This window comes from Pelobates fuscus, chromosome 3 (genome assembly GCF_036172605.1).
Source record: "Pelobates fuscus isolate aPelFus1 chromosome 3, aPelFus1.pri, whole genome shotgun sequence".
In the NCBI taxonomy this organism is placed as follows: Eukaryota; Metazoa; Chordata; class Amphibia; order Anura; family Pelobatidae; genus Pelobates; species Pelobates fuscus.
In genome coordinates this window covers 246359437-246371459 of record NC_086319.1, presented here as the reverse complement: position 1 = coordinate 246371459, position 12023 = coordinate 246359437, and the positions used below count along the sequence as shown (strand labels likewise).

General features: G+C 38.1%; 1 protein-coding gene across 1 annotated transcript in view; it reads left to right on the top strand.

Moving 5' to 3' along the window:
• The window catches only part of PLXNA4 (plexin A4), a 673785-nt gene that overhangs the window by 576726 nt on the left and 85036 nt on the right, over positions 1–12023 (top strand). The window contains exons 20-22 of the mRNA XM_063448298.1: positions 1102–1336; positions 7134–7276; positions 10250–10518. Coding sequence (XP_063304368.1) covers positions 1102–1336; positions 7134–7276; positions 10250–10518 — 647 coding nt within the window. The remainder of the gene's footprint in view (positions 1–1101; positions 1337–7133; positions 7277–10249; positions 10519–12023) is intronic.

Below are 12023 nucleotides of genomic sequence, written 5' to 3'. Positions count from 1 at the left end.
TTGAATCGACTCTTATAGGATACAGGAAGCCAATATAAGGACTGACAGAGGGGTGAGGTGTGAGAGAACAGACTAGAGAGGAAAATCAGTCTGGCGGCAGCATTCATTACTGACTGTAGTGGTGCAATACGACTTTTGGGAAGACCAGATCAGGAGAGGGTTACAATAATCCATGCAGGAAATTACTAGAGCATGGACAAGCTACTTGGTAGCATCTTGCGTAAGAAAGGGGCGGATGCGGGCTATGTTTTTAAGATTGAATCTACAGGATTTGGCAACATACTGGATGTGAGGCTCAAAGGTGAGGCCATAATCAAGTATGACGCCAAGACAGCGAGCTTGCAAGGATGGACAAGGATGTGGATACCACTAACTTGAAGGTAGAGCGAAAGAGGAGGATCAGTATTAGGAGGAGGAAAGACAATGAGCTCAGTTTTAGAGAGAATGAGTTTCAGAGAGCGGGAGGACATCCAGTCAGAGATGGAAGAAAGGCAAGTAGTGACACGTTGCTGGACGGCAGGAGAGAGGTCCGGGGAGGAGAGATATATCTGGGTGTCATCAGCGTACAGCTGGTAGTGGAATCCAAAAGAGGTAATACGTTTGCCAAGAGAGGCAGTATAAAGAGAAAATAGAAGGGGACCAAGGAAAGAGCCTTGGAGACTCCAACCGATACATACAGTCACTAATGTGGGAATATTAGTATTTTATCGATCTATCTTTACATATGATGTGAATAGTGGAGAGAGAAGGACTATATCAGAAAGGTTCTAGTCTTGCTTGCCCTTTATGATCAAAGATGCATAATTAGATAAACATGCACAGGTTCTTGGCAGTAATGCCATACTATCCAAGAGCAATATAGGCTTTCTCCAACGTTCATTTATGCACAACATAGGAGAATACATGCATGGTTTGGTGATGTGAGAGTTATTGATGATTTAAATAAAAAGAATTACAATAAAGTGATGTTTTTAATTGATTGAAGTTGGGTCCAATGCTGGGACTTAGCTTTATTGATTATTATAACTAACCATCCACTGAACATTATTTTGAAAATTTACATTTTCTTTGATCAATTATTTTTTTGTACATTAATTACAGGCTCGAGTAGGAGGAATGGAGTTTTCACCTGGAATGGTCTATATAACGCCTGACAGCCCTCTAAGCCTTCCAGCAATTGTCAGTATTGCGGCAGCAGGAGGACTACTTATAATTTTTATTGTAGCCGTACTCATTGCATATAAACGGAAATCCCGGGAAAGTGACCTGACGTTAAAGAGACTGCAGATGCAAATGGATAATCTGGAATCACGAGTGGCCTTGGAATGTAAAGAAGGTGAGATGTTTTTATTAAAAGGTCAAGTGTGGAAATGGCAAATAATGTCAGATTGTATGTTTAGTTATGTGTATATCTTAAAACTTTTTTTTAAAATTGTATTGTGTAGAATTTATTTTCTGTTAAAAAGGAAAATTTAGATGATTTAGTAGATTCACTAGAATAAACCAATACCAGTCTGGTATACTGATGTGATTTACCAAGTACACGATAACCTGTCTCTATGTGCTATTTTAAAAAAGCTGCATTTATAGAAGAAACAAAGGATATGGATTAAGGCTACTCTAAACCATATTTAAAACATATTTATAGACAATACAGTATATTACAAGGTATTGTATGGAACAACACTTGCAGTTAAATACAAGTTATTCATAAAAAGTTAAAATTTAGAAAAATGTACCATTGGATATGTAATGAAAGTAGGTGTATTCACAGTGCTATATAGAAACCATGGATTGAGTAATATCAACCTATGCATATACTGAAGCGTTATACACGCAGGATAAACATGTGACAAATTATGGGATACTTTGGTAAAACATAGAAGAGGAGGATATGTAACGCTCACATATATAAGAGCTGCTCAGAGCTATATATAGATGGATGATATAATGACATCTTATAGATGAGTAAAAGAACTTTTCTAAGGGGAGGTGCCTAGCCCAATATTAGAAAAACACAAGACAAATGCACAGAATATAACATAGTTATATTAAAATATAAAATAGCTTGTACACTCATATTTACTGAACCAGTCCGTGCTCTGACATCCAGCAGGAGATAGATGCTCCCAGCAACATGGGAAAATATATATCGTAATACAGACTGTCATATAAATATTAGAACAAAATGTATTAAAAAGTGAATAATATACTCAGAAGGAGTTCTTAAATGTCTTCTGGTTAATGTTTTTATTTCCATTGTTCGTTTATTGAGCATTTTAATGTATCTACATTTTTTTTTTTTTTTTTTAAATTCTTTATTTTTGAGTGCAGGGTAAGTGGTACATACATGTCAGTGATGCCCCAACAGCGGTCACTGACTATTATTGGTTAACAGAGTTATGACATTACTGCACAATTTTTGTTATTAGTTTACAAGCGTAACTTTGTGTAATACAACATGAAATGCAAAAATCCACGTATAACATAAGCGGTTATCAGCCCATCAGAGCTGTCTTATTAAGTAAGTTAGGAACAAATCTGTGCGTCTAAGGCTAATTAATTAAGATTTAAGAGGTACATGTCAGGTTACAAGAGGGTTGCTGTAAGCATTTCACAAGAACGGAACATTGTGCGTCTCGTTATCTAACTGTTGAGTAGTATGTTGTTCTGCGCGTAAAGGTAGGTATGGTCTACATCTAGTCTGGGATCAGAATGGAATGGCGTAATACCTAAACCCTTGTACATCATATAAGTCTTCTAAGGAGCTATGTGGGTCCCAATTTTGTCTGGGTGGAGCGTTCCAGTAGTAGCGGTAAGGTTAATGAGGAACTTACATATAGGTACGTTGAGACATTAAGTTTAGGTGGTGTTTTGGTCTGACAGCACTGTCATATAGAGAGCGATGCCCCTGTTACCCTGGGGTGGGGGGGGGGGAGGGTGGTATGGTTTGGGGTCAGCCTGCTGTCAGTCGTTGTGGTGTCCTGCGTCAGTGCGGGGAGGTCCTCTAAGTCCGGTGTCTGGGTCATCTCTTCCGTCATGTTAGGGGTACCTGTAATCCAACTTAACTAACAACCGTACCCTGCTTTAAGGTCTCGGGTAAGAGAGTAGTGTCCCGGAGGTGAGGGAGAAGAAAAAGAAAAATTGAAAAGGAAAACAATTGCGTTGTAAGTCCCAATTTCTCCTCAGGTTGCTCCTGTGGTTGAGAGCGTTCCAGGTGGGCATCGGGGTACGAAAGCTGGAGCTTCAGCGTTGCCCCAGTGTGGATGGTGCGTGGGGTTCGGTGGGGGCTGTAGTGCGGTAAGTGAGTCCAGAGGGAGGTCCAGTGACCTCAGGGTTCTCTCAGCCTCCTGCATATTACGTATGGTGTGTGTGGTGTCGCCCTTGGTGATCTGCAGGGTGTGGCTTGGGCCCCAGCGGTACCTGATCATCTTTGTTCTCAAGAGGGATGTGAACTGTTGTAGGGATTTCCTCCAGGCCATGGTGGCTCCCGAGAGGTCTGGGTAGAAAGTGAGGTTCATTTCTTCGAAGGTGTAAGTCGGGTGTTCACGGACCGCTGTGAGTACCGCAGCCCTGTCTCTCAGGTACTGGAATTGCGTGATAACGTCCCTTGTAGCTGAAGGTGGGGCCTTAGGAGATTTAGGGATGCGGAATATGCCGTCGAGAGCCACCGATTTGGAGAGTTTCGGGGAGAGCAACGCTGTCAGTAGCCTCCTGATTAGGTGAGGTAGCTCAGCGTCTGGTATGTGATCTGCTATGCCCCTGATCTTCAGGTGTTTCAGACGGCGTTTATCCTCCAATGAGGCGAATTGCAGATCATACATTTGGTGTTGCTTCCTGAGTTCCTGAACCTCCCGCTGCAGTACCTTGATTTGGCCTTTCTGTGTGTCCGCAGCTATTTCCACCGCTCCCAGTCGGCCATTCAGACCCTGCAGGGTCTCTCTGAGGGAGGCCACATCGGCCGCGATTTTCTGGTGGTGATCTGCCATTAAATCCCGTATTGCCTCCATGCTTACCGGTGTGTGGGAGGTAGCAGGTAGTATTTGCTGTGTCCGGGCTGGCGGTGGCTGTGGCTGGGCCTGCGTGGTGTCCCCCTCCGCTTCATCCGACGTGTCTTCATAGAAGTCGGAGCAGCCGCCGTGGAGGGACACCATCTTAGAGTTCGTGGCTTCTGAGGCCTGCCGCCAGAGCTCTCCTATATTCATGCCTTGCCTCGGTTTTTCAGGCTTTAATTTTTTGGTCTTCCTGCCCATGGCGGATCAATATGTGGCTGGCACTGTGAGTGGTCGCCTTGCAGGAAAGCCCCTAGGCTCCGAAGTTTCGACGCGTAATAGGCCGCAGGTCGGTGCCGCGGTTCAGCGTACTTGCCGGGTTCGAGAGAGGTATCAACCGGTGCGGTATCGTTCTGGCAAGACCCCTGGAGCGTTACTATTGTCGGATGGGGCTAAGTTTAGAGGATGTTTGACGGATTCGGGTTGTGTGTAGAGGAGCTCTCGATTATGGCGTCCGTTCTAGTCGGCTGGCAAGCCCCGCCCCCATGTATCTACATTTTAATATGCAGTCATTGCCAATTCTTACACGGTGTGCAGAGTTAATTTTCTGGAGCTGCACATGAAAGTGATGTAATGTGAGCCTAATTGGAATGTGATATTATGCTAATTATTTATTCCTGGGGAATAAATGATTTTATCCTAGTACACAATGCATGTGTACTATAATATAACCTACACAATTCTAAATGCACTTGTATAATACAAATATAGATGAGTTGTCACTGGAACACACAAACAACTTTTTTATTGCTATTTTTTTTTTTTTTTATAATAACCAGTGGAAAAGGGGTTATGAACCTCAGCTACATAAATGCAATTAGTTAAGTAAGGAAGCATGAGTCTGTAATAAGTATTTGGATTTAAGCCATGATTGGCCCTGAAGTCAAACTGATTTGAAAAAGCCAATGATTTACATGAAGCTTGATGTCATTTTCAGATAGAGTTACAGCGGAGACAGATGTAGATATCCGCCAAACAATAATGGCAATGTTGCAAGAGCAGAATAAACCATTAGGTGACTCTAGGCATTTGCCTAGGGCCCAGGGGTTAAACAATAATTTTGCTTGGTCATATTAACAATCATTACGTGAAAAATAACTAGGGTGGGGGCAAACTGGTAACCTGCATAGAATGCCGTGGGATCTTAATCCTTCTCATTATGGCTGGCTAAATTTGTTTTCAGATATTATTTCAGCTTTTCTTTTTTTTTTTATGTGTACAAAGTCTCTATTCTTGACTAATTGTCAAAGCTACAGACAGATAAGACAAACCTTCTAGATGCGAGGCCCAAATATCTGTATCTGCATAAAGTATATTTCATTTGATTTCTTTGTCCAATACAACGTAGGTGGACATTAAGACTCTGGTGTCAGTAAACATGTTTAATTGCCTTTCGAGTGGTAGAACTGCAGCTAACAACCAAGTTCTTAAAGTATTACCCATCTGGTTGTATTTTAAATGTCAACAAGACTTTCATCATCTCCATAAAAACAACTCCTGAATTTCTATGGCAGCCTTTTAATTCATGGATACATTTTCCATCTTAAAATGGCATTGTACACAATTAGGCCTCAAGAGATGTGTAAAAACACATGCCACATTTATTTCATTGGAAGGTGCAACACACATGGAAGGTAAATACACCTGTATTTTTTTGCAATTTAGCTTGCTTTCACTTTTTTTTTTTTAAATATAATATTTCATATTATTAGCTGAAAGTAAAGTTTTTTTTTTTAAAGAAACTGTCTGTTGGGAAACCTAGAGAAATGTTTTTTTTGGATCTGTCCTGAGATTGTTAAATTGCTCCCCCTAGTGTTTTCTCTCAATCATATGGATGTATCATTCCCTTAATTTTTATAGTCTCACATAATATATACTGGCTCTGCTGGTTAATGCACAAGTTGTAGCACCTGTTCAAAACGTTTCCAATCAAACTTCAGATGATACTATTATCAAGGGCAACTCGATCAAGTGCTGAAGTCTTTTAACTAAATACTGGGTGCAGAAGGAGATCTTAATGTCACATTAACAATCACATTCTTTCAAAATTTGATGTCTTGGATTATGATGGCAGCTGGAACTTTGCTAATAACAAACACACAGGCAGAATGTAGCAAGGCAAAGGATACACCTGTACCTTTGACAGACTCAACAAGGGTATAAGAAGGATCAGAAGTTATATCAGTAACTTATCAAAATAACCCACTCTTTACATTTCCTAGCACTTTTAATCATATGGAAATGGTGTCTTTTAGTCTTAGGAAGTTACGTAGCCGTGGATAGATGCCTTCAGAGACTCAGATAGGGGCAACAAATATACTATTAGCACTAACTTAGTTACAGATAATATTCACTAGGCCAGTGCCTAGTTCCTACCCAATCCTATCTTCCTATCTCAAAAATCTGACAAAGGTCTCCTTGTGTGCTATTGCTGTACCCAGGGGTAGGATCAGGTTTTATGGTCTGTGAAACTTTCTGGAAAACTGAATTTTGTCTAAAAAAAAAAAAGAAAAAAAAAGGACTAGCTCTAAAACCTCAATTCACTCCAGTTCCAAAAAAATAAATAAAAATAATAATTACAATCCTAGACATATGCAATAGAACAATAAAATAGCAAAGGTACCAAAAATCCCAGTCACTAATAAATTAATTGTCAGAAAAGTTTCAGTCACTATGTGGTTAAAAGAATACATAAAAACGGCAGAAGATAATGATTAAAGAATGCAAGAGCAAATCTTTAAAGCAGTGTTTATGGTATGGGCATTCTTTTAAAAGCTTGAGCTTGAGCTCTTCATTCCATATATACCCATGTGTGTGAATGTATACATATACTCTGACTTTCCATTTAACAGCTTTGTTGAAAGCGTGTTGCATTATAAATAAATGATTATAATTAATTAAAGGCACTACATAAACTTGGGAATGAAAAAACATGCAGCTAACAAAGAGAAATGACTTATATTTATGAAAGTAAAGGTTGGCTTAGTAATTAGCATTCATTAGCTCTCATTAACTAATAAAGATTAAATGAACACATGTCAAAAGATCATAATAAAATGTTTCTTTCCTCTTGTTCTGCAGCATTTGCTGAGCTTCAGACAGATATTCATGAGTTGACTAGTGATTTGGATGGAGCTGGGATACCTTTCTTGGATTATCGCACTTACACAATGAGAGTCCTGTTTCCTGGTATTGAGGACCACCCTGTCCTAAGAGATCTCGAGGTATTACATGGAATTCTCGAATATGTAAATAGTACTTCAAGGAAGCTGTTACATGCATTATTCATTTGCTTAAATTTAGTAACTCAGTATTTTATACATTTTAATGTACCCATCACATTTTCATACATTCTGCACGCAAATGCCAGAACCCAGGTTCGTAGGTGTCCCGGAAAGCAATGCATTACATGTATTTTTACAAAGGTTGTCTACCTTGCATGTACAGATAGATGTCACTTTTGTGCATAGAATTCTGTTCAGAGTCAAGAAAATGTAATAATTACATGCAGAGGTTTGTGCATTTATTAATCTCTTGAAAAGATGTTACCTACATATCAATTATTACTGATTGTGATGTATTCTGTGATCTCCATTTCTTACCATAAGTTCTAAATAATTAATGCAGAAGCATATTATCAGTTTAAAAACATAAAATATGTAAAGCAGTGAAAAAATCTATGCAAATTCGCACATATTTTGATCGCAGAAACTGGAGTTTATGTTTGGGAATTCAGATTCATAAATGTCAGCACAATAGGTTAATGTATACATATGTGGCCATCATGTTGCCTAAATTGTATACAGAAATCTATGTTATCTGATGCATCTAGGTGTATCACTTAGCAGTAGTCTGCTGTCTGTGAGTAGTCTGTGAGACTATGTTTGCTATGCAGCTGCTGTGCACTGTACTATACCATAAACCTGGCAGACCTGAAACTATATTTTCCTACTTTTTGACTACATGGCTACACCATAACTTTCTTCTGAACAAGCATAATAATATTAATAATAATAATAATAATAATAATAATAATAAAAATGTGCACAGAAGTTACTTATATAATATTAGCTTAAATATGCAATTTTCTCAAATACATAATACATAATATACAGCTTGGGTTCTTAGTATATGTCCTTGTAGTTCTACTGGTACAATGTGATCACTGGTGGCTATATTTGCCACTACAGTTTATTTTAACATCCTGTGAAGTGTAGTTCTTAAGCACCAACAGTGCCATCTTAAAAAAATAGTGACCAATGATTATCATTTGTGAAGCCCAGACTATTTCAGTACATTAAAGGTACACTATAGCATTAGGAATATAAACATGTATTCATAACACTATAGTGTTCTCCTCTTTCTTTAAACCCCTCAACCCAAATATATATTTTTTTTTAAATAAAAGGTTTACTCACCTTCTCTTTCAAGCGCTGAGATCCAGTCCCTGCAGCAGCATGATCTGAGATGTTATGAGAGGAGCATTGGGGGCCTTAAGCGCATGTACGGCCAGTGCTGCACTCATACAATGAGATGGAGGTCAATTGTAAGAGAAGAATTTGACTTTTTTCTCACTGCTGTAGCGCCTCTAGTGGCTGTCAGGAAGAAAGCCACTAGGGGCGTATTTAACCAATACATAGTAAATGGCAATGCTTTACATTGCTGGGTTTTAACTAAAGTAGCATTGCGCCCACACCACTTCATTGAGGTAAAATAGTCTGGGTGCCTTTCATGGTTCTTTAAAGAGGTCCGATAACTGCCAAAATCCACCAAGGAGTAAATGGAGAGAGGTTTTGCCTGAAATGTTAACTGATCCCTAATGAGCATTTTTAAGAAATTAATTGAAAATGATTTAAACGAAATGCACTAGTTTATGCAAAATACAGAAAAACTCTAATGGAAATTATTTTGTTCTACACTCCCTTGCTAATTGCCTCATGGTAATTAGTACAAACAGGAACCATTCCCTGGAAGGAATGCCTTTTGAAGTTAATTGTTGGAAGAGGTCCCTCTGAAACCTCCTTTCTGAACAGGTTATGCGGCCCACACATTTCTAGTGAATTTACCAATTACAGTTACATCCAGCAGCTTTGCACGGGAAGAAAAACAAAGTACACTTTTCTCAGATCAGCAAAATTCAGTTAGGATTAGTTATTACTTGTTGGCGCCCTTCTCATAAACAAGCCTGATACTTGGAAGAATCTGCAGCCTACATACAAAAATTCAATCAAGCTGCATTTGCACATGCCAAAAAAACACCTAATAAGTCAAACGTCTACACAGATCTTTATTTGCAAAGCTTCCGAAATCTAATTTGTTGTAAAGCAGATCTAAGGCTGCTTTTTAACGCTGTTATCAGCTTGACGGTGCAGCATGGAGTCTCAGATGAATGTTGAATATTCCTGAAACTGCAACAATAAAGCAATTGTGTATTCAATTTATATACACATGGAGTAAAATAGAATTCATGGCTTTTGTGTCTAGGACATTATATTACCCATATATAAACCATCAAAGCCATGCATGCCTCTTGTATAATACATCATTCTGAGCATTTAAATCTGGGGTAGTATCTACAAATGATGTGATAGATGAAAGATGTATTAATATTCTTTTTATTCAAGTTTAATAATATTTCTGATATAATAAGCAATAGTAGATTAGAAATACAGGTTTCTATCTTAAAAAAAAATAAAGGCTCTTGGCTCCATCATCTCTTATGTATTGATTTTGAATGATCATTGTTAAAATTACAACTAAAGAATGGCTGTTTTAAAAGTATTAAAATAACAACCTTACAGCTAATTAAGAAATAAAGATTAGTACTATAGCTGACAGGTGGAAAAGTACAATTAAGGTTTAATGGCAGCTTCATAGATATGAGCATCTATGTCTTCATTATGAAATAACAATGTTTTGGGGCCAGAAGCACCCTAATTTAAAGGGACACTCTAAGCACCAAAACCACTTTAGCTTAATGAAACGGGTTTGGTGTATAGATCATATCTAATATGTTCTAAATGTTTTTGGGGAAAAACTTACCATAGCAAAAATTACTTTCCATCCTGTTAGATCAGGATAAAGATAATTTGCCAATGGAAAAAAAAATCAGTATTTAACCCTTGAGTTCACTAATTTTCTTACTTGTTCCCCCCCATTTTGTTTTTAAGTAAAAGTTTGTCCTCTTATGTTTGTAGGTGCCTGGATATCGGCAGGAGCGTGTAGAGAAGGGTCTCAAGCTGTTTGCACAAATGATTAACAATAAAGTGTTTTTGCTGTCCTTCATCCGAACTCTGGAGTCTCAGCGAAGTTTTTCCATGCGGGACAGAGGCAACGTTGCTTCACTCATTATGACTGTGCTGCAAAGCAAACTTGAATATGCTACAGATGTTCTGAAACAGCTTCTCTCGGATCTCATTGACAAGAACCTGGAGAGCAAGAACCATCCCAAACTACTTCTGAGAAGGTAAGACACTAAGCTATCTTACAAATTGTTTGATGGACAACCGTCAAATCTCTAGGATTGATAACAAGTAATGATCCAGAAAAGAAACCCCATCAAATATGTAAACATCACTGAATTTTTCTAGCAAATCTAAACCATTTCTTTTTCTGTGCTGGTCAAAATGTACTAAGTTGACTAGAATGAAACAGTACAATGTATTATTGAAACTATATTGAAGTTGGTTTGTCATGGTTCCACATTTTCAATTTTGTAATTCAGCAAAACAAACTACTTGTAACGCATGATGTTATACACAACATGCATGCCAGCAATAAAAGTAACAATACAAATGGAGTAATGAAAATGCTTCACTTAAATCCATGTTGTGACTGGTGGGTGGATTGCAAAAAAGCATTGTGATGCCCTGAGGACCCGAGTATTAACAAGGTGAGCAAGTTGAGTTCCTCCACTTTCTAGGCAGGGATCTTGCCCTTCTTTCCTCATTAAAATAGTAGTAAAAAAACCCTTACTATGCAAAGGAAAGGGGCTATGGTTGAAAATGTGTAATTGTACTTAACTACTTCTGCTATGTTTTTCCCACTAAAGCACTAACCAAGTACTTTCACCTGCAAAAACCATGCACTAGAAGTAGTGATTTACATTTAGAAGTCAGCCCTTGAACAGAAGAAGTAAATAGCAGAGAGGTTATTTTTTCACAGTTTGAAAAAGTAACACATCTAATGACTTATGCCACTTTCAACTCATGCTGGTGAATAGATTCTTAAGAATTGGTAATATGTATCATTAGCGGAAACACCCCTTGAGAGATAAAAGATCATATTCTAATAGAAAAGAAGAATTTGTGAACTGATAGTGATGCCAGTGATGGGATCAGATGTAACCTCTGTTATTTCTGAATGTAATTAGGGTTGCCAAAGAGAGAGAATTCCTAAGAGATTTCATAGTACAGTTAAATGCATGCATTTCATTTTGATTTCACACACAACTTTCACTAGTCTCAAATGCACAACAATCCATTAACTGCACATTGATGGCTAAATTCAGTTTTTTTTAGATGTCGTACATGATCACTGCATTGCTGTTTTAGTGACCGCAATAGACATGAAAGAGATTGATTCAGTCTGCTTTATTCCATTTAAGATATATCTTTTCAAAGAGTTATGTTTTCTAACTCTCAAAAGCAATTTGAAAATGTCTGCACAGTGCTCCAGTAACACTAGAAATCTTAATTTAAGAACCAATGAGCTACCAGCAGGCAACTCTATAAATGTTTGTGGTGTTTTTCTGCAAATATCATAAAATCCTCAGTGGTACGGTGACAGCAAGGACTTGGATAAGTTATTTGTACCTTTGCTGTGTTCTCGGAGGAGCCATGTCAATTGAGAAGAGACTGAGATTTTATTTAGTGTTCCTTTATAGTAGAAATAGTTTATAGGGTATTGTCTCAGAATCACTGTAGGGTCTCAGTAAAAATGTAATTGGACCCATCTTTCAGAGTTTAATCC